The sequence below is a fragment of the Dermacentor albipictus genome, chromosome 4, assembly GCF_038994185.2.
Source record: "Dermacentor albipictus isolate Rhodes 1998 colony chromosome 4, USDA_Dalb.pri_finalv2, whole genome shotgun sequence".
Taxonomy (NCBI): domain Eukaryota; kingdom Metazoa; phylum Arthropoda; class Arachnida; order Ixodida; family Ixodidae; genus Dermacentor; species Dermacentor albipictus.
In genome coordinates this window covers 19,876,332-19,900,123 of record NC_091824.1, presented here as the reverse complement: position 1 = coordinate 19,900,123, position 23,792 = coordinate 19,876,332, and the positions used below count along the sequence as shown (strand labels likewise).

General features: G+C 46.4%; 1 protein-coding gene across 6 annotated transcripts in view; it reads right to left on the bottom strand.

Annotated features, from left to right (window-relative positions):
* Positions 1 to 2,614: 2,614 nt before the first annotated feature.
* Positions 2,615 to 23,792, bottom strand: part of LOC135915126 (B-cell lymphoma/leukemia 11B-like) — a 190,347-nt gene continuing 169,169 nt past the window's right edge. For 3 of the 6 annotated variants that reach the window (XM_065448117.2, XM_065448118.2, XM_065448119.2), the window contains 4 exons: positions 16,852 to 19,550; positions 13,289 to 13,394; positions 12,288 to 12,436; positions 2,615 to 4,309 (listed from right to left, as the gene is read on the bottom strand). In XM_065448117.2, the coding sequence (XP_065304189.2) occupies positions 3,921 to 4,309; positions 12,288 to 12,436; positions 13,289 to 13,394; positions 16,852 to 19,213 (3,006 nt within the window). In that variant the 5' untranslated portion in view covers positions 19,214 to 19,550 and the 3' untranslated portion in view covers positions 2,615 to 3,920. Of the gene's footprint in view, positions 4,310 to 6,584; positions 6,719 to 9,400; positions 9,433 to 12,287; positions 12,437 to 13,288; positions 13,395 to 16,851; positions 19,551 to 23,792 lie in introns of those variants that run through there. The other 3 variants (XM_065448121.2, XM_065448120.2, XM_065448123.2) reach the window with 3 other exon arrangements.

Sequence of the window (23,792 nt, the reverse complement as noted above, 5' to 3'; positions counted from 1 at the left end):
ATGTCCTGTACGAAATGATATACGAGCTGGTGGTAAGATGTAGGGTATCTGATTGAGGGAACTATGATATATTTTATAAATTAGGTATAGACTAGCAATGTGCCAGTGACAGTAAAGGGGGGGCAGACCTGCTTCTGCCTCTAATGAAGATACACTTTTGTATGAATACGATGAGAGGATGAACATAGTAGCATGATTCTGCACCATCTCTAGTACATTGATAAAATAAATTGGGGTTCCAAATTGCTGACACATATTCGAACTTACGGCGAATTAGAGACTTGTATGCAACGAGTCTAACATGTGGAGGGGAGTTTTCTAGATGACATCTGAGGACACCTAGGGCTTCGTTATTAGACGAGGTGATGTTGGACACATCACCTCAAATCAGTCAAGATCTTGAGAGATATAGTGACAACTAGATGTTTAAGGGAATTAACTGTCTCAATGAGAGTGCTAGCAATTTTGTACGGAAAAAGGAGAGGGTTACGAGAACAAGTGAAAGGCATTGCTTTACATTTAGTGGGATTTAGAACCAATAGCCAACGATCACACCAGTTAAGGATATTATTTATATTGCACTGCAGTGTGACCTGGTAGTTGGTGTTATTTACTGATTGGTAAATAACAATTGTCTGCAAACATGCGAATTGTGCAAGAAACTTCCAAGGGCAGATCAATATGTATGAGAAACAATAGGGGACCCAGTACAGAGGCCTGGGGGATGCCGGAAGATACTGGAACATGGTTAGAGGCAGTGTTATTGATGCATGCATACTATGAACCGTTAGTAAGGTCATCAATTGAAGTCGTAGCGCTTGATTGACAGGAACATGAAAGACGACAGGACATAGCACACGTCCTGTCGTCTTTCATGTCCCTGTCAATCAAGTGCTGACTTCAGTTGATGCAACGAATGAACTAGCCCAGAAATCTGCACTCCTGATTAGTAAGGAATTACCTAATCCATCGTAAGACAGCTGGATGCAAGCCCAAATGAGAAAGCTTTAATAGTAAAATTTGGTGGGGTACTTTGTCGAATGCTTTAGCGAAGTCAAGGAAAATCACGTCAGTCTGTATGTTAGTATCTAAGTTTAAGTGTAGGTCAATAGACTTGCTTCGCAAGGAGCAAGTCTACCTCCTGCATGTTGGCAGATTGTGAGCAACACTCTCCACAAAAATTGACGAAGTTGACCGGAAGTCGCTTGATGTCAGGCCACCCAATGCCAACGTACCACTATGGCGCATGCCCGTGAACGCGAACTCGGTCTCTCGGAAGAAATTAGTGGGGCTTCGCATCATCAACTTGTGTTTTTAGTGCTTGTGGTGAGTCATGATTCATCTAGCTCAAGTTCCAAATTGACTAGCGAGGACTCTGGCGACGAAAAACCTTCGGAAGCTATAGTGTATTCAAGCAAGCTTTCAGCATCATGTTTCGGCCGCCGGCCGAAAGACAGAAAGTTAGGCATTTTATCGATGACGTTGTTCGTCAGTATTTAGATGAAGAGGTAACAACGGCTCCTTTTCGGAAGTTAGCATTCTGAGAGTCTTTACTTTCGTTGATGAAGTGCAGTTCTCAAGGAATTTCAGGCTGTCTTGATGTGTTGCTACCGAAATTATCGCAGGCTTTGCTGCGTCCCTGATGTTTCCGACACAGAGTGACGGCAGACAAGAGACGCAGATTTGCATGCAGTGCGACTTCCAATAGAATGCAGGAGGCCAAAAAGAAACCCAAAGCTTCTAAACATAATGCAATTGCGAGTTCAAGCTGAAAATGAAAAACGTGAGGAATGCTGGGCACTTTCAGAAGCGGATGTGCTCTTGCGCCCCCTGCTGATTGCTCTGGCAGAAGTGCCCCCGTTTTAATTGCAGATTTCGTTCTGCTGCCCTCCGCCATAGCGGAGTGCTCTGGCGCAGAGTTCGTCGGCCATTCTGAATCTGCCATTGGAATTCACTATAAGGTTCAAAACTCTACAATAGAGCAGTACTGTCACTTTGACAAACTCCCGTACAACTCATGCACGGTGAAGGCGAACATGTGCTTGTAGGTTTTTGCGTGATGATGTGCCCTGCTTGTCCTCGGTAGGGAAAGATTTATGTAGCCCACAACACTGGTACTGGCATGCAAAAATGTTGAGCTTGTATTTGTGAGTACTTTCTCCCAAAATAGACTTTCAAGCAGTCTGGTGCACTGTTGGGATTGGGTGTAATAGTGGCAATCGATTTGATAACAACAATGCTGATGCTTTTGCTACTAGTGTTGCAGATGTCATTTGCGATTACGTATGGACTGAGACTGTGTTCAGTCTGAACGGTATATACCTTTGGTGGCTCATGTTGCCTGCCAATTCACATGTAGCTGTGCCTTGCATTGCAGGCAGCCTTTGATTACCTTGTCAGCGAAGACCTCCAAGCAAGGCTGTCGTGTACGTACCTGGTGAAGTATTGGAACGAAACCCAAGACCCAGAGCACACAAAGCACATAATGCAATGACGTGCTGAAGGCCCCGTGCATGTCTATAGTGTTCTGTTCTGCTCTTTTTGGTGCAGGCTTGAAATAAATCACTTCAGACAGAAGATGGAAACAAGTACCGTAGACAATCAATGTCAGTACTAAGCTTATACTTTGACATGTTTATTGCCTTGCAGAGACACTAAAATACACTCACATTGACATTTCTTTTTCTTTTGCTTTCTTTTAGTGTACTTGGCCAAAGCACATTTATAACAATTGCGCAACAGTCTTCAATTCGCGCAACCACCACGTATATATTGCAAACAGATTTTTCTAATAACAGGCTGTTACAATGACACTAGTTACACATCTTGCAGTTCAGTGCAAATAAAAACAAGAAGGGGAGGAATTACACAAATCCACCCGTATATATTTTGAAAAAGTGCTCATTATGTGTCTGGACATTTAATTCACTGCACAGCGCCCATGGCACCTTCCAGTGAACTTGACTTCGTTTGTTCCCAGTTGGGACAAAGGAGGCATCTACCCATCAGATCCGATACACTACAGGCCCTGAGTCATCTGGAATCTGAGGAGAAAAAACACCCGTATTCATGCGCATCTGGCACATGGCACATGCATCAACACCACCATGAAAAAACACAGTCGGGGCCACACTTTGCCCGTTTTGAGAGTTGTTCCAGACAAAAAGACAATGCAAACGAAATCATCTGGAACACAACTTAGTTTCAACAGATTGCACACAAAGAAAAGCGCTCATAAATGAGACCATTAAGTAACAAGTAACCAATTAACTCATGAAACAACTAACAAAAAAAGGCGAGAGCCCAGAACTAAGTTTTTCTTGCACAAGCCAAGCCAGGCACCCAAGCAAGATGGGTGAGTGAGTAGGGCATTCTCTACTGCCTCTCAAGCAAACAGCAAAAGCACACAGCTCTTGCATCACACACAAAACTGTCACACCCAACAACCAAGGAACTTGAAGTGATGACACATTCCACTCGGGGTAGCCAGCAGATTTAAACTGCCTGCCAATGCTTAGGCAATAACAACAACAGCAACAATAAAAATATTAATGCAAAGGAGAAAAAAGTCACCTAGGTACTTCTTGGGCCAGCTTCCCCTAAAACAGGAAACGGCACAGTGCATAGACTTGCCAAGCAAAAATAAAAATTAGCTAAAGTACACATACTCCCGTAGTCAGCCTGGAATGTCACCACAATGCTCTTGCACATCATACTAAGACAGCAATGGGGGAAAAAAATAAAGAAAAAGCACATCAGTCACCGGCATTCCAGTTATTTTTGTATCTGTGTGTGTGTGTCTCGACGTTCAGTGTCTGCGTGTAGACCCGTTACGAATATCACTTTTCGGAGAAGCCAGACAATGGCTGCAGGCCTGAGGAGAGGGGAGTGAGATCTTCGCCGCACCCTGCTGCTGCCGCTCACAGTGCCCCCTCGAAGCAGAGCAGTTTCTTTTTCAAGAGGACACAGCTCTTTTCCAGCCGACTTCCGCCGCCCGAAGAAGAATGGCCGGCAGAGTCTTCAGCCGGCGGCCGAGGCCGAGCAGACAGCGACTCGCCGTTCCTGCTCTCAAAGCTGCGGTCATTGTTGTTGGCCTCCGTAGTCGACTGCACCTTGGATGTGAGGTCCCTGACCGCACCACAGCTGAGCGCGTGGTCCCCGAGCAGGGCTGGAGAGTTGAAGCCCAAGCCACAGCTGGAGCACGCATTCTGTTGCCGCACCAGGTGCTGCCGCGTCTTCTCGTGCCGACTGAGATCGGACTGCGTCACCGCATGGTAGCTGCAGGCGCGGCACAGGAACTGCCGAATTCCTGTCCAAGAAAAGGAGCGACGGTCTTGTAGTGACAGTGCCGCGACAAACTGACAGCTGGGCAAGTTGGTATCACTAATGCACAGTGGAAAAGAAAGAAACGAATGAGTCGAGTGCAAACTCAACTGTTTTACTCTTTTTTTCTTTTCTTTTACCGAGAGGCTTTTACTACCAGATATTTGGTTTTTCACCACCAGGTGCAACGTGGCACTTGTAAGATGTTTTTACTCCTGGAAGGGAGTAATGGTGCCAGCACTAATATTCACACATGCCATTCTGTGCTTAAAGTGGGATATGTTGTCGGGGTTGGAAGTTAACCATACATTGGTAGGCTGGTTGACTTTGTGAACTCATAATAAAACAACAAGCGAGGAGCACAGAGCAAAATTAGTTTTGAAGAAAGACTTAGAAACATGGATGAAAATAAATGAGTGGCTAAAGTGCTCAACTATCTGTACCTCAAAGGCATTGACACAGGATGGAGGAAGAGGTACAGATCCATGACCTGCCTCAAAAGGTCAAGAAAGTTGGCAACCAAGTATAGGGTAACTGAAAGTGTAAAGAGACAACCAGGAGTCATCAAAAAGAAAGTGAGAGAAACAAAGACTGTAAATTGGATGCAAAGAATGCACACAAAAAAGACCACGGAGACTTACAAGAATGGCGAGAAAGAAATTAGAAAGGAAAATCTGTACGACAACAAGGCAGTGCCTTGCTATTTGAGACTCAAGCTGGTTTCCTAAGGACAAAAACATACCGGATCAAACATTTGCAACAAGGTGAGGCATGTGTCTGCTGCATCGAAAATCCGGGGAGCGCTCGGCACATTCTAGTACCATGCGAAGGTATTCACCTAGTGAGACCCGTAGGTAACAAACACCTTCCAGAAGTGCTCAAATTTAAAGTGGCTGGAATCGTCAACTGATAAGCAGTTGATATAAGCAAGAGATGTTAAGATTATTGGTGGAAAAAAAGGCAAGGAAGATATTGATAGGACTGGATCCGTTACAGGCATAGGTAGCAGTACAAGGTAAATATAAAAGTTTTGAGGATGAGAAGAAAGATCAAGGAGATGTATAAAAAATGCTGGAACATAAAGCATGTATAGCATACCTGATGAACTCAAACAGGCTAGGTGACTATTTGTCACTGCCCTGTTTCAAAGGGGATGCAAATAAATTAGCATTGTGTAAGTTGTAACACTTTTCAGTAAGGAAAAAAAAACTGTTGATAGTTTGCACTCTTGTCGTCCATTTCTTCCTTCTCATCTGTGCGTTAATTGGACAACTCGCAGTACAAGTCCCTCCAATTTCAAATTTATACTTTGCAATAGTTTGAAGCTGGGCTCTTATTCAACGCGGTGAACAATACAAATGGCTGGATGATACATACAGATGCACTGCATGAAGATCTTTTCTACAAGAGCTCCTTGGCATCACAGTAACCTCTGAACTTCTGTAACTCCACACAAACAACTGTCTCAAAGCAGGCTGAACAGGGGCAACATTTGCACTTTTACACAACAGACCAGAGAGGAAGTGACCTTACTACCCGAACATGTATGCAGACGTACACAACACACCTGCCTTGTTTGTGCATCCCATGTCCGTCATCTGCACTGTTTGTCATGTTACGTACACTTTAAAGCCTCCTGTCTATTCTGAGCTGGAATACACATCTTCTTGGGATAACCGTAGCAAGTGAACTGCCACAGTGGGCAGAGCTGTCCACCTAGGTCATGAACATGAGAAAAAAGATAATAATTACCTTTAAAGGGGCCTCTGTAACACCTTTTCTTCGAAGCTGAGAACACACTGGAGTGAGCATGATGCCTTTAAATGAATACACTATAAAGGGCAGCGTTTACTAACCCCATTCTCCCTCTACGCCTTTTCTCTCGGCAAGGACCACACCAATAGTGACTGATGCTCCGCATATTGCTCCTTTCTTATTATTTTGTTTTCTTGTTTGTGCAGTGCATTTTACGTGACGCTTTAAGGTTGGTGTCTGAAAAAAAGGTCCCATTCACAAAGGACAGGACAAGCACAAAGCATTAACAACTGCTATTAGTGCAACAGGTCACTGCCCAAAGTCAAAAACATTTGGGTTTTTAGAGAATCCCTAAACACCATACTTCGTTTTTTTTTTACGTTGGTCAGTGGCCTGTTGTACTAATGATGCTTTCTACCTGACCGTTTCCCCATTTGCTAGAAAAGTGTGTGTGTGTGTGTGTGTGTGTGTGTGTGCGCGCTGTGCGTGCGCACGCGCGGACTTACTTTCACTTTTTCACTGGTGTTGTGGCTGGCATCTATAGGTTACACTGCACAGGTGCTGACATCAGAGAGGAAAGGGGCCTCAACAGCTCCAAGTGAGAGCGAGCAGTCTCTTGTGCAAGATTGTGCACTTCCTGCTGCATGCAACAGAACAATACTTGGCTCTCATATTCGTGGCAGCATTGTTTAGAGAGCGCGAATGTTTTCTTATTGTGTTCAAAAAGTGCTGCAGTGACCTTTACTTACTACCAGGTGGCAGTATGGCAATGCAGCTGTTTGACACCATAAAAATCATCTAATGCAAGTACTTTTCAACTTGGCTATGGTTTTGCAGAGTGCACTTTATACCTCTTGTTCTTTGAGGTTCAATATTGCTGTCTTTGCTGCATCTTTTCATAGCAGCAATTAATTCTGCAGCTAAGCAATTCAATTTATTATACAAAGCAAAAGAATAGTGGCCTCTGCTTTGAGTATATGTGTCAGTAAATCTGGAGTAACACTCACCATGGATAAGTTATGCTTGATACTCTGCAAAAAGTTACACTTTACTGCATAGAAATACTTGCGCTCAGTTTAAACATGCCAACTGTGTAACAAAGTTCTGGTGACAAATAGGCTCAAAGAAGGCCAAGATAAAGTGCTGTGAAGAAGTACTGAGCCAGAAATACGAAGCTAAGATAAATCCATGCATCCATCCATCATTTTCATGACTAGTAGCTCAAGCAGAACATCCATGTCATGTTTCCCTGTGATAATCTTTTGTATCAAGCTCTAGTCCAATTCCTGACAGTTGCTACACCAGGTTTAATACCTTAATAATGTAACCATCTTTAATATATCCAGTTCCCGAATTAAGAGGTTTAAAAAAAAAAAAGCCAAGAATGCTGAGAATTGAAAGAAGCATGTACTGACGCAGCTGCACAAAGTTACCAGCAGATATATGCATCACATTGCACTGCTGGTTTACAGCTACAAACACTGTGTACAAAGAACAAACATGGATCAGCATTCTCTAGCAAATGTAGTTAGTGTTGTACACAGTGTGGAAGTTGGTGAATCCACTACATACTGTAGTATCCCAAGTCCATCACCAATTCTCTTAAAGGGGCCCTGAACCACTATTTAACGAAGTGGAGAAAGGCATTTGAAGTGAAAATAGGCTATTTCAGAAATACTTTGCCACAGAAAGTACTTCAATGCGCTCAGCAGAAGCAGAGTTATTGGCAATCAAACACAGCCTCCGCTGTGCTCCCGTTCCTTCTTCAATGCCTTGCACTGCGAAGGCTACGGCACAGTGAGGCGTGCCCACAACGCTCCCCCTTCTAAATGTCACCGTGGCACGCAGTTCAAACTTCATTTTGGATGTTAATATAGACACCATAACTTCTGCCTTTGGTGCCTACGATGCACTAAACATAAGCCAAACATGATTGTCCTCAGTGCGCTTAGCCAGTGGACTCATGGCTGCACCCCAAGGCGGCCGTGGTATCTACACTGTGTAGCCGACCGCAGCTTGATGTCAGCTATCGACCAATAGCAGCCGTTTATGAGAATGATGAAATAGTGCATCCTATGACAAAATACTGCATCTAGAAGAGGGTGAGGACAAGGCCTTCTGCTGAAAAGAGCGTTTGAGAGAAAGGAGACTTCGCGATCTGCTTGTAAGCTCCACACACTGCATACAACAGCAAAACTTGGGTGAGATGTTCACAACGGTCTATGCGACCTGCGGACTAGGTTATTTCACCAAGCCTGAGGGGTGGTTCAGGGCCCCTTTTAAGAGTCTAATTTTTGCCCAAAGGGGCACGAACAGCATCTCAGCAGCCAAGCAGAAAAAAAAAAGGGTTGTTAATACAATAAGATGCAAAACACTGGTTGAATGACTAGATCACTAATTCTCATTAAAAAAAATTGCAAATAAGCTTTCCAAGAATGATAGGCTGCTGTATGACTAGATTTCCAAAAATACCAAACAAAGGGTTGCCAAAAAAATATCAGGAGTTATGGAAAAATTTTCAAAATAAAGCTGCTTAAGCATCTGTGAGCCATAACACATATAGAAGGGCCCATTGCAAGAAAAGCCTCTGGCTGTAGCGAAAAAATGAAACTGCTGCATAGCTAGACTGCCAAAAGCACTTAATGACAGACTATCATAAGCAGTCATGTAGGCTTCTGCAGTGAAACTGCAAACAAATCTTGCATAGCCAATTTTGTTTTTGCACTGGTCCGAAAACTTTTGTTGCTTCACTTCGAATAATTTGGAATACTTTGTTCAGCTTATGGAGAACAGTAACCGGACTAACAGTTGGTTGTTGCAACATATTTGGTTAGCTTCAGATATACGAAAATACTGAATAATCCACTTTCTAATTCAAATATGAATAGCTAGTCGACTATGGGGAAGCGCAACATACAGGACAAAGAAAGGCGAGACAAATGGGATAAGTACCTGGACAACACTTTTCCCGTCTATCACACTTCACCATAGTCAAATATGCATCGCTAACTGGCTCAAAATTCTACTCTTTTAAACGAATAGCTAGTGTACGATATTCGATTTGTATTCTTAACATAAAATATTCACCCACTCCTACTAATTATGTTTAACATCCTACTGCAACACTGGGGTGCAAGACATCTTTCAGTGTACTTCATGAAAATAATTAGCAAAGAAAAAGATAGGTTGGTGAAGTTTCGAGAAATGGCAACGACTCGGGATAATACAGTAAGATAATGGCCTCAGTAAATGCGCCAAATGTGCAAAGAGCTTCCAAAGGGTAAGAGACAGAAAGCAGGTGGCCACTTTCCAAGATACTTACAGTTTACATCAACTTGAAAGAACAATTCCCCGCTATGAGAAAGCAGGAGGAAAGAGAGAGAGGTGTGGCAATCAAAAGACATGAAATGAGCACAGGCCAAGAAAGGCCTTGTTGTTGTTGTTCTCTTTCAAGTAGCTGTTCACCCGGCAATTCACAGCCATAGTGAATGGCAAAGATGCTGTTTCATTCATTTATTAGAAACCAAGTCGTTACCACATTCCTCGTGACCAAACAGCTAAGCACACCATATCTCGCACCTTAGCAAATATTTAGCTATGTCTGGCCATTGTGGAAATAATCAAGATGCACACTTACAAGGTCTGTCTGAAAAGCATCTGACCTTTCTTCAATTTAGATAAAACTAGAGGGGACAGGTTAGTCACGCCGCGTCACAGGAGGAGGGTCCACAATGTTATAGCCTGCAAGTAGCACGACTCCTGTCTGCTGTGGTGCAGAAACACTTGTGTAGAATAATGACATCTGGTACTTGCGCAATATTCTAAGCGGGCAAAAACAATGGAGTGAATTAAACAAAATACACTGTGCAAAGCTTGGTGATACTGAAACAGAAGGAATTTGGAAGATATGAACAATGTTTGGAGGCGCCTATCGAAGTGAAGCAGATAAATACATAAACTTGCTACAACTGCTTCAAGGAAGGCCAAATACCTGTGGAGAGTGAGTCATGCTCTGGAAGGTTTCCAAGAAGCTGTAGTGATGCAACTATTTATGAAGTGCAAACCACAGCAATAAGAAACTTTTAACTGAGAGAGGAATTGCTCAACCAGTGGAGAGCCACAAAGGTGATGTGAATGCCATTTTAAATACAATTAGGGTATACAGAGGTCAGCTGCAATTGTTTGTGCCGAGGATTTCGACAGAGAAACTCCAGCTACATCAGGATAACACCCCTGTTCATGTGGCTCACGTGATTCAGTCTATTTTGGCACAGCACGGGATATTGGTGGTTCGTCAAACTCCTCTTTACATGGCCACACGCGACTTCTGGGTGTGCCCAAAAATCAAATGGTATATGAAAAGTATGTGCCTTCACGCCTAGGAGCACTTCAAGCACAATGCAGCAGCTGCCTTAACAGCACTTCCCAAGGATGGGTTCCAGGGCTGCTTCAAGAAGTGGAAGCAGGAGGGCAAGTAAGGCATTAGGACAACAATTATGCCGTGCGACTTTTTTTCCAGGAGCACAGTTGGATATTTTTGAGACAGACATTGTAAATAGTGCAATGAAACAGCTGTGATGCAAACAGTACATGCTGATATTTCTTGCTGTACTTTCTACACACCTAGTGCAATTCACACCACACAGCACTTAAAAGCCACGAGTATATGTTTCATACTGAACTACCTTCACTTAGGGCAGCTTAAGTTAGAAACCGAAGCAGGAGGAGGTTAATTAAGTGAAAAGAACCTTTTTTCTTCTTTGCCTATCCATTTCTAAACCTTAAATAATACTACATTCTCACATACATTCTTAAGGTGTTATTGCCTTGACAAGGATAAGTCCACTGGTCGGAACGTTGGCTCTGGCTTGAGACCAAATTACATTGTTCCTCAACAGTTGATCACATTCTTGATTGTTGCTCCATTTGTGTAAGGCAAGAGCCAGGTCTTGCTAATACTATGCTCTTTTACCAAGTCCAATTCAGCACATTATCGTACAGCAGAGCTAACATGCAGTTGGTTGCAAACATAGAACAGAAACCTATGTAGTCTATCTTGCAACATGTTGACAGCTGAACGGAAGCTACAGAGGGCACCATCCACTCGGGAGCATAATCATGCAAATGCGCTCTGTCCCTTTGTAGCAGGGCATCGTGTTTTCTAGAAAACATACAGTGTGGCACGAAACTGCTCCACCAATGGTAAACTTTACGCTTGTCTCGGCTGAGGCAAAAATATATTTTTGGGTCCAATCAACACTATTCGGCAAAATTTCTGAGCCGCTGGTTATGCCAGTGCTATTTATACCTATGGTGCATAAATGGCGAGACAAGCATACTTTTTGGTTTACCCGGTACTCAAGGACTACTTTCTGTAACAATGAAGGGATGCAGGTGAAGCGCACACTAGTAAGAGCACTCCTGAAAACAGTCCTACATTCTCATCCGCATTAGTTTCATCTGGAGAAAATAAACATCCTATTACATGACAACAAAATAGGACAAAATATACCATTTAGTGTTGAATCTAACTTACTTTCCTGCTTGTTTCTTCCGTGTTTGGAAAAATACAAAGCATTCGCCTTATTTTCGAAGCTACACTGATTCAAGCGCCTGTTCCTAGGAGACCAACAGTGCAGTCAAGCTGTGCCAGACTACTGGGTGCAGTAGCACATGTGCAGAAGCTCTGCCCCTGTAACCTTCCCTTCACTGCTGCTGAAAGTTGTCCACACACACAAAGGAGGGTGCTCTGCTGCTGCTTAGAAGACTAAAGTTCGTCTCAGTTTAAAGTAAGTGCGTGTTAGCATGTATGTTGTGTCCTTCTTTGTCAGGTGTATGTTACCAATGCAATAACTTTCTCTGGCTGCATAAGACACAAGAAGATAGTGCAGAGAAGCATATGCTAGACTCCAAAATTCTAATAGAGCAGGGGGTAGCCTTGCAGGAAGCTGACGCACACACAAAAATATGCACGGAATATCAACTGAACTTAACTGAACTTGACTGAATATCAACTGAACTGAGGCTTGGGGGTGGAGACAAACACCTGCAAGATTTCTTGCTTCCCACCTCTTCACCTTGTTGTTACATTAATTGTGTACCGGTCAATGGCTGCAATAGGGCTATGTTTGCCTAGCGCACCGACACATGCAATGAAGATTCCTCCCACCTACCCCCATGGGCATCAAAAAGCAGGGTCTCGTGCTTACCCTCGTGGAAGTCCATGTGCCTGTTGAGATCAGAGGTAGAAGAGAAGGTCTTGTAGCAGTAGGAACACGGGTAGACAAACTTTCCATCAGGACCCATCTGTGGGGTGCACGCTTCATCCCGGCTTATGGGCCGTTCGGCCATGTCCATCCTGTACAAAAGACGCAGACAAATCGGTTACCTCCCACAACATCAGAGAGACCACTTGAAGATATTTCCTGTCAGATTATAGAAGAAAATGTGGGCATGACAAATCCATAGTCGTAACCTTGCACGTTGCAAGGAATGCAATGTGAACAGGCATATGAACTTGTAAATTGCTACAATGCACAAACTCAGATGTGGCACTGGGCCACAGCCTACCATGCAAAAGTATGACATGCAGTAGTTGTCACTCATGTTGCGACAAATTGCAACATGAGTGACAAATACGAGTGACGAATTGCAACATGCACTCGTGTTGCGATTTGTTGGTGAAATCAAACATTGTCATTGGAACTGACATCCTATCAAACATTGACATCAAAACAGCACAAATTAAACTCACGAGCATTTGAACACCTGACTTTTTTCGTTTGCCTTGGCACCTGTAAACCCTATTTCATATTGCTTGCATTTTTCGTACTGAAATACTTTATTTTTGTATTATTCATTGCACAGCTTTACTTTCCACTCTGTCATTTTCCTTGTGTTCATTTGCTTTGAATTTCCCCCTTTCCATATTTTTATGTATTGTGCCATGCTGCTGTCGTGCGGCTGCCCCTTATGTTAAAACCTCATGGTTAGGGCCTTTGCCACACTTACTCCCTCGAAATATACTTCGGGTGAAACTAACTGTTTATTGTTATTACTTTTTAAGTGCAATGCCTACAAGTGCAGTGAATGTTCAAACACTATGCACATCCAACTAGCCTGACGGGTAGCACTATTCACAGCTTACATGAGGTTCACGACACACCATAAAGCTACTTGTGCCTTCAACATCAGAGCAAACGTTCCACACCTGGGGTTGTATGCCGAGAGGAAAGGTCCACGGCTTGCCGTGCCTGCTTTGCCATCAGGGTCAGGGCTGCTGGCTTCCCCATTTTCATAGCTGGCAGGGTTGCTTCCTGAGAGTACAACAATGGAATGGGAGAGAGGAAAATTAAACACTCAACTAAACAGGTAATCTGGGCCAAAATACCGCAAGGATTCTTTCAACTCGATTCTGTTCCTTCCTTATCATCCATCGTTCACAGCCAGCCAATTCCAGTGGTAATGCAGGCCACTAGAAGTGCTAACGAAACACGAAAAGGAATAGCATTGCAACAGCATCGTTACATTATCCCAGCCCTGCATCTGTTGCCAACAGAAGAGCTTGCATTGCTCTCAAGCCTCTGTACCGAAAGAGCAGAAAAGACGTTGCACAAGAGACAGGTCACCGATATTTACGATAACTTGCACACTTGTTGACTGCAATCTAGTTACTAGTAACCTGAAACAAATAAAAAATTACATGTTTCAGTCAATATATTCCACAAAACAAACGAACTTTTGAATCTTCTAACTGTGTGTGTGCAATGTTCATAGCGCCGAACCTCTACAAAGAAACACAAACATAATGAATTACCAAATATAACAAAGCAAACCTAAACGTTTATCATTTTAGCATGACACACATGTGTCAATGCATGACAGCATGTAATCAATACACACTTACTATGAAAATTGGATATAATGATAGTGTTTTTGTGTCGGATGTGACTTCGTAACTATGTTCAACTGTAAAGAAAAAAAAAAGCTTGTTTTTTCAACTCGTACGAACTAAGAAGAACTTATACATACAGAAATAACTATAGATAAGTACAAGTAACAGCCACATTCTTGCAAGGCACTCCTTGTCCCACACATTAAGAAGACAAAATAGCAACAGCCTACAACAAAAGACAAGTTGTCCCTCAGAGTGATTACAACATGGCAAGATATTTCTATCCGTTCAATATCAAATTTGTGTTCAATGTTCAATATCAAGCTGAAAAACATTCACATTGCAAAAACTAAAGGCAATAGAACACCTTTAAAACGCTACACTGACGTTTGTAGGCAATGTAAAACTGAATATACAAAGGTATATAAGATGTAAAGCTATGCTACTGAATGAATTTGTGTTGGACCTCTCTGCATCCAATGGATCACCATTCATGGTCTTCTGCATATGGTGTCTCACAGGTATATGAAGCATGCTCATAAATGCTTTTGAACCATTTACACGTCAGTAAATATAAAACGTTCCTTTTAACATTCTATCCTTGTCACTTCCAAATGATACAAAAGGTAGACTGTGAGTAGTACATTTCTGTGCAAAACTGACATAATACTTTTAAGCTATTTTCTACAACAATTAGGATGGATATTCCAACAACATTTATTACCATGAAGCAGCCACTACACAGCATTCAAGAATGACAACACAGATGAAATGAGACATCTTAAAAGAAATTTGTAGTTTGATATAAATAACTGCCATTCTTGCTTTTCCAAACATGCAGAACTCTCTGGCATAGCTTTGCCTGTTAGTTGCAGAACACGGACACCAATGCGTTGTCTAAATTCTGATGGCATGTAAGTGTAATTGGAGCACAGAAAACTTGTTTTGCAGGATCTACATTAATATGTTATTCGTTCACATTTTTACGTATGTACACATATGTATAAACATTTCTATAGTACGTTTTGTATGTGCTGCATGTAATTACTGTATCTCTGCTCCTGCTGTATTAAAATAGAGGACCAGACCTCTGGTCAAGCTAAGTTAACTGCATTTTGTCTTCTCTCCTCCTACCCAGGAAATAAAATTGAATTGAAAGAAAAAGTGAGGGCACATGCATTCGTAAATTTGGAGGATCAACCAGTAATTGTTAAGGTAGCACTTTTTTTTCAAAGTGCAACAAATTTTTCCATACACAGCGCCAGCTTTTACAGCGGGAAACTGATAAGTGAGCATGATAGCAATGGACACTGGCATTATAGAGAGGTGGCTTATGCTGAGGACTTCGTTTGCAAGAGAGGACTTCCTATGTTGTAATGTTCCTTGGAAAGACCCAGGACATAATTAAATATAGTGAGCACCTTTTTTAAACAGGAAACATAGTGCATTTATTGGCAGCAAAGTTATATAAACTTGAAACCACCTACAGAGGTCCTGCCAAGTTAGGGAGTCCTCCCAAGTCCCCTATAAGGAAGACCTCCTACCTAGGGAGGTTTTCCTTGGGTAGGAGGAGGAGCTTAAAATTTTGATTTTTCACTGAACCACTAAGGTCGTTTGTCAATTCTATTAATGTAAAATAAAGTGCAATCTTTTTCATCATAACCTTATGTACTGTGTATAGACTAAAGCTAAAGCAGAACGATGGTCACTTTTGCTGAAACCAGATATTCAATTTAGCCGTCACACCACGGTGGACAAAAGTGCGATATCAAAATTTTTAAATTGTTTCTACACAGCCATGCTGCATGGAATTAGGGCACATTCTGCATTAGCTGAATATGGACAAGCACGTCGTACGATTTGGTTTGTCTAGGCTGTGAAATAAAGAAAAGATTTTTAATAGCCTCTAAACAATTTCTTGCATCATCTAACATTAAAAACAACAGAAAGCTGAGCACGTTCATAGGGAACCTTTTATGATAAGGCACCATTTGTGTTGTCCTGATCTTTCTTATGTACGTGTTTCTCATGACTAATCTTTAAGATCTTTAAAACCGTTACCCTCCAGATTCCTGTGCATATCAAACATCCAGCGTAGATTCAGGGACATCCGGGATGGATATCCGTAATATGCAAAGTAGCTGTGCGGATAACCACGGTTGCTTTGTGTGCCTATGGTCCTAAATATGTGACAAATTCTGCCTTCGTTGTGTCAACCTCTACACCAATGTCTTCAATGTATGATTTCAGAAAACATTTAAAGTAACCCAGTATATTACAAGTATGTGAGACTATATGGCCGGTGGTAATGCCATTCACTTATCTGCTACATACTACTGTGGTGATCTCGTTAGGCTTTGGACTCCCACAAGAAAGTGCAGTTTGTGCCACAACCTGCTGGCAAACTACAATGGACCGTGTGTTGTGATCGACAAGATCAGCAAAGTGCACTCTAGCGCACCTAACAAAAACTGGTAGATGCCCTTGCTAGGACACACGTAGCGCATGTCACCAGGTAGAAATCATACATGCGGTGACAAGCCACTTGACTCGCCCAGTGGGCTTTGTCTGCAAGGAAAGGTATGTTGCATCCAAGGGTGTAAAAGGGACACAGAGATGGGAAGGAGAAGGAAGACTATGCAGTGGCCATTCCTGCTGTTTGTAGCTGCTGTTCCTGGTGTTCAAGGCCTAAACAAACCTTCTCCCCGTGCTCATAATAGTATATACAGCACTAGCATCACAGCCACCAGCATTGCCAGCACAGTTACACATGCATTTGTAGAATGAGCTGGGAATCTAAAACCTGTGTGAACCGCAGTCCCCTTAGAGACAAGATTTTCAATGCATTGGTTCATAAAAGATGCACTGTTTTATCCTACCTGCTGCTTTGCCAAGCTGCATCCAGGCTGCCATTTCCTCCTTTGTATATGGGTTAACTTCGTCCTCAGCAACCCTTTCTTCACTGGTTTCAGATCCCATCTCCTTAACTTCACTTGCACCTTCTTCAACTCCTTTGTCACTACCACAGTCCTCGCTTGTTTCCACAACTGCTGGACCATAGCGCATCGGCCTTCCCTTCTTTCGTCTGTTGCCCGTAGCCGGCCGCCTCAGCTCTTCGTTACTAGCATCCAAGTCCTGCGAAGACAAAGGACCATCGCCACCACTTTTCTCATCTGCTTGCGCCAGTTCAACAGGTGGTGTTGCCATGGGCATGGCCTCCAAAGGATAGATGATGGTTTTGTTGTCCTCTTCGCCCTCTTCGTCATCAGCCTTCCTATCTGCCTCGAGTGAGCAAATGGGGCTCCCATTGTCCTTCATGCAAAGTGCTACAGGCATCTCGGATGCCATTGGACTAGCTCCTTCCTCGTCAGTCAACTCGGGGTTGCTGCCGTCCATCCTGTGGTCTTCCTTGAAACCGTCTGGGCTTCCATTCTCGGCAAAGCCACAGTCGTCCCCAGCCCTCAAGTCATCCTCGTCGTCCAAGTCGCCATCGACTTTGTCCTCCAGGTCATCGATGTCCTCCAGGTCATCGTCGTCCTCCTCGTCCTTGCTCTGGTCCACCGAGTTGAGGATGCGCACAGCCGTCTTCTTGAGGAAGGACACCAGCTTGAGCGAGCCCTGCGGGTTGTCGTCGGCGGGGTCACCAGCTCCGCTGGCAGCGACGCCTCCGTTGGCGCCCCCGCCGCCGGCAGGCACCGCCGCGGCGCGGCTCCTAGCGGCCGCCGCGCGTCGGCGCCGTCGCAGCTGGTCCCGCTGGCTGACGTCCGAGTGGAAGCGGATGATGTGGTGGCGCAGGTTACGACGCTCGCTGAAGCCGCGCCCGCAAGCCTTGCAGTAACATGGCTTGACGCCTGTGTGGATGCGCTCGTGGCGCTGCAGCGAGAAGATGCGGTCGAACGACTTGCTGCAGTAGCTGCACTGGAAGGGCAGCCGCATGCCCGCCTCCTGGCTCGACGACGGGCACGACGAGCCGACCTTAGAGCCGCCGGGGCCGCGTTGCGGCGGCGCGGCGCAGTGCGGCGACGTGAACTCCGGCACCGAGGAGGTCGAGGTCGGCGCCACCGAGGTCGTCGTCGGGGGCATGGCGAGCGGCATGCCCATGGCGATGTTAGGCAGCGACCCCGGCTGCAGGAAGTGGCCCGCCAGGGCGCCCAGCTGGAGGGCCTGGTCGAACGAGACTCGCGGCTCGCCGATGAGCGCCTCGGGAAGTGGGCTCAGCACGGGCAGGCCCGCGGGCGGCGGTGGCGCCAGGCCGGCCTTGCCCTCGATCACCTGGTGTACCTGCTCGTGGACCAAGAGCTGGCTGCGCCACTTGAACACGGCGCCGCACTTGTCGCAATGGTGCTCCTTGACGGCACGCGTGTGCGCCTGCAGGTGGTCGCAAAGGCCCCGCAGGCTCGGCTGAGTCTCGCCGCAGATGCCGCACTTGTACAGGGTGTACTGCTGCTCCGTCAGCGGGTTCACCACGTCAACCTTGCTCGCCAGGGGCACCTCGGCCTGAAGCTTCATGCTGCGCCAAGCGTCCATGCCCAGCAGCGAAGACGGGGACGGTAGGCCCGCGGCGGCAAGGCTCGAGCTCAAATTGGCCGTCATGTGCGACAGGCTGCCCACGCACGACGTCGTGGTGGCCACGTCTTGGGACTCGGACTTGACCGGTCCGTAGCTCTCGGGGGGTTCCTCCTTGACCGGCGGCGGCTCGGCCGGCGCGGCGTCCTGGGGAAACTCCGGAGGCACGTCCGTCTCGGACCGGGGCCCCCCCTCGGCGGGCCGCGGCATCGAGAGGTCCTCCTCGCGGCTGTCGTCCGTGGGCGGCTCGGCGCCGCAGTAGGCGCCCGGCGACGACAGGTGGTCCGGCGGCGCGTCCCTCCGGAGCCTCGAGAGGCGCGGCTCCACGGCGGGCGCCGCGCTGTCGTGCGTCGTCTTGATGTGGAAGCGCAACGTGTGCAGGTACTTGAAGCCGCGGCCGCATTGCTCGCACGAGTAGGGCTTGGCCGCGGGGGTGCGCCGGCTGTACGGCTTGGCCTGCTGCTGGTGCTGACGCAGCACGTGCGCGGCGTACTGCGCCATCAGCTGCTCGGGAGACTGCTGGTGCTGCTGCTGGTGGTGGTGGTCCATGCTGGCGAAGATGGGCGCGACCGACGACGGGACGCTCAGCGACTGCACCGCGCACGGGTGCAAGGACGACGAAGCGGAGCTGCTGCTGCTGACATGGCTGCTGGCGACGTCGCACGGCAGAATCATCGCACGAGGCTCCAGATATGCCCAGCCCACACGAGGAACGGCACGAAACTCCGCTGCCCCCCTGGCGTCAGGAACAAGCGTCGCACGCTTCTAAAGGTCGCCTACACTCGTAGTCTTCTTCGGCCTCAGTTTCGGCGGTTACTCCGTCGAGTGGGGAACATCACGCTTCTACGCTGACTTGAACAGTGCGCTGTCTATTGTACACAATGAGGTAGTAGGTCGGTGAACGGGAGTGGCGCTGAGATTCTCCACTTCTCGCATTACCCGTAATAATGGTGGCTCACTAGAGACGACGCTTTTGGAAGTGGCTCCGTGTCGCCCACGCCACGTAGGGTTCCTGCGACCAATAAGAACCAAGAGCAGCGTGTGAGTCAAAACCGCGCGCTGGCTCGCAAAGCGATCGCATGTCACACACATACACACACACAACGCAGTATTCACTAATACGACACGGTATCATACCAGACGAGCTAAACTAGCGGCGGTAAAAACGGAACGGCAACAAGAAAATCATGCACCAGTATGGCCGCGCCCACACGCCCAGCTGCAGCCAGGTCGAACTGAGCGCTGACCTTGCCGCGTTGCACAAGATTCGCGAAGAGGCCCTAGAACCAAGATGCCAAGCGATCATTTTCACGGACACCCTAAAGAGACTCGCGGGCACCATACTCGCGCACATGTGAGGCAGCAGGCTCCGTGGCGGACAGTAATTTGGAAGTACCGGGACGCGTACCGCGTCGGTAACGAGGCCGCGCACGCCCTGGCGAGCGAGTCAGCGGACCGCTCCGTCTCGGCCATCTCTATCCTACACCCGCGCCGAACGACCCCAGCCCCGAACGCGTCAGTATGGTCTAAGGAGGAGTGCTCTGGCGGCACAAACTACGGCAAATGACCACCCGCTACCGCCCAGCTTATAGCCACCATAGAAAACAAAACTTTTCTTTCTGGTGACTCAAACCAAGCCTGCCACGCGGCGCCCAAGCGCTAGTTGATACTTCGTGCAATGGCTACGCCCCGACAGGCGATGTGCTGGCCAAATGGTGCCATTACAAGGGCTCGCGCCATAACACCTTGGGCGGCGAGGGACCGGACAATTCCAGCATGGAAGCCGAGGACTGTGATGCTGCTTGCTCAAAAACACCGGTCACGCACCGTCGACGAAACACGTGTTGTGGGAGGGCATAATACTTTTATACGAAACAGTGGACGACAGCGACGGTAGACGCCGCGCAGTGCAGCAGTCCCCCTTGGACGCAAGGCGGTCGCATTGTTTACCACACTCTCCTATATATAGGCTATGGAACCAGCCATTTTCTGTGTAAAGATCTATTAATCAATATGCAAACTTTTTTTTTTTAAACTGCAGAAGCAGTGTATGGGTAGGACTCCCGCAGACTTCGGCTTTCGGTATACGAATGGAACGTCGTTTTAGCAATATGACGGCGCCCAAACTGCTCGCTTCGGGACAAACGGGTACACCAACTTCTGAAAACCCGTTTTCCTCTTCACGGGAAGTGATGGCGTTGCAGACTTCCTTTGTGATCTCGCCTCGGCAGCAAAAGTGCAGGCGTCATCTCGACGCGTCACTAGCAAACGGGCAAGTAGACGCAAGAGTGGTCTTTATACCGAGCCACTTGCGGGTGCCACCAAAAGAGTCCGTTCTTAAAATTAGGCGCAATAAGGTTAAGAATATAACGAACAAAAGGAAAGGTGAACATTGGCGAAAAAGAATGAAACCGTTGAACAGAAAAAATTATGCGGATCCAACACACTGCGGGAATCGACGTGGACGAAGCTTTCTGTGCTGTTTGCTTTGATTGACGGCGAATGTTCAATTTCTTCAGCGTTTATAATTCAATACGAGAGTGTTGCGTTGATGGTAAATGTTAACTTGCTTGCACCACTGCTGTTTGCGTAGCACACTGAACACGCATCGAGAGGCGTTTGCTTGAGGCGTTGTTGTGCGCCACTGTTCATAACCTCTGAGAAGGTTAGTATTGTCATTACCTCGCAGAGCGCCGTGGCAGAAGTGTTAAACACTAATTGAATTATGGGGCTGTGCGTGTCAAAATCACAATCGGATTACCCGGCACGCCGTAGTGGAAGCTGCACGTAAAATCCAAGTAGGCGAGAGTTTTCGTATTTCGCCCCCGTCGAAATGTGGCTGCCGCGGCGGGCCCATAAGTGTTGATCTGACGTGTGACTGCTTCCGCTATAGTGTCGCCTAGAGTGCGGACGTCGACCGTGTCAGTTGTCCGCTTGACAAATTTACATGATGCTTATTTTTCGGATGTAGGAGAAACGTACCGTATTGTACCGTGCCTTGAACTGAAATTTATCCAGAAGCGTTTCCTCGCCTTTTCCCTCTCCCGCCCTGGACAAACACGAGTTGCAAGCGAAGAGCGCCAAGGCTGTAATTCACTCGTTTCGTGGCTGCGTCGGTTCTACCCATTCTCTGCATGCTCTCCCTACCTCCTCTCTACTATTCTATATAGTAATTACAATCTTGACGGTTGCACGTTAGTATAGAAAGGTAAGCGCTGCAGTTTCTGCGATGCTTTTGCGGGGAGTCGCGGATAATTACAGCCGTGCAGAGGGTATTGTGGCGACGCACAGGGAACTCCAGAGGACATTGTGCACATGCGACGCGGTGCAATGCCCAAACGGGCTCCTGGCGTCTCATTTCCAGCATGCTCGCCCTGAAGCCCCTCCCGACGCAGCGTGCAAGACAGCAGGAGCAACAGCAGTGGGAAAGTAGAGCGAAGAGGCTCACAAGGGCACGCACGAACTCCTTTGGGGTACAGGAACGCCAGACTTCCTTAAAAGGGAGTTAAAACGTGTCACGTGGCCAACAGCCAGCTGTTAAAAGAAGCCGTCAGAAGAGCGTCCAGCAGCGGTAACCAAAGATCGGTAGGCCGGTTGGCTTTGGGAAGCCACGGTAAAACTACAAATGAGGCAGTGTAGCGTGACATGGGTTGGGCTTCTTCTGAAGTCAGAGAAGCAGAGCAAAATTAGTTTTGAAGAAAGACTTGGGAACGGATTAAAATAAATGGGCAGCCAAAGTGCACAGGTATCTGTATTTGAAAAGCGTGGACACAGAATGGAGGAAGAGGTCAAGAAAGCTGGCAACGAAGTACAGGGTCATTGAAACTGTAAATAGACAACCAGGAGTCATCGGAAAGAACGAGAGAGAAATAGACAGATAATTGGATGCAAGGAATGGAAACAAAAAGGACCATGGAGATTTACAAGAACGAGAAGAAATTGGAAGGGAAAATCTGCACGATAGCACACAAGGCAATACCTTGCTGTTTGACGCCTAAGGACAAAAACATACCGGAGCAAATATTCAAAATTAGGTGAGCCGTGTGTATGCTGCAGCAAAAATCCGGAGACCACTTAGCACATGCTGATGGAATGCAAAGGGATTCATCCAGTGAGGATCGTAGGTAACCAGGGGCGTAGCCAGGGGGGGGGCTTATGGGGCTTCAGCCCCCCCCGAAATTTTTTCGTGCTGTCATGTGCCGCCGACCAAAACAACTCCCGGCGCCGGAAATCATGCTCGATTTTGTCTAGAATGTCCTTAATTCACGCTCGAAAAGACATTTTAGCGCGAACATTGCGAAATCGATCTAGATTTCGCGGCAACGCCCATGCATCGGGAGTCACATATCGTAACGCAAGAAGCCCCACCGAGCACAAAATTTCAAGGGTGTTTTGATGGCGAGCGGGCTCGTCTCGGCATCTCGCGAGGCCGCGGAATCTACAGAGCGCTTGGATGTCAATTCTGAAACTTTGTGGTTATAAAGTTCTCATAACATTTTGATGCGAAAGGTGCACTGACATTTCCAAAGTCGTGCTTTAGATTTTTAATACCGGAACTTTGTGGGTTTAATGCTGTTGTAAACATTTGACGCCAAAGGTGCATCGAGTTTTCTAAAGTCGTACATCGGGCCATACAACGAGACAAGCCAAATCAACATATTATCAGACAAGTTGACAAAGCACGCAGCGAGGTCCGATGAGACAAAGCGTTGTGGTGGTTCATTTGTGCCGTCAGGTCACAGAAAAGAATATGAACTTTTTTTTTTTCACCTGCGCCAAAGCATCCATGTCAAGACACTAAAGACACCATTGTAACTAAGCTCTGATTTATTTTTCTACCTAGGCTTTTATTCGCGAGGATATATTGAGCCTCTTTCTCATTTTTTTTTTCGTTCTCGCAACCCGCGGGCTGCCGATCCAGCCAGAGCGCATGCGTTTTACTCGTGCTGCATCGACAACCGCGCGGCGCACTTGGATGCGCGTTTGTTTTTCTCTGGCCGACTGCATTTTCACCTGGCAAGTTTTGGACGCTTTCTGGCTAGCAGACGAGAAAGAGAAACAATGCATAGTCGCTCGCCGCCAGCACTGCGGGGACTCGACGGATTGCAACGCGTTCGCTTGAGCGCAACCTCTCCGAAAAATTTTGTCTCGCCCGTGTAGGATACCGAGCAGTATGCGTATGGTTTTCTGTGCACCAAGCGTCACAGGTTTTCTTCGATATTCCTTCGGTAGCCACACTAGGTGCCCAAAGTAG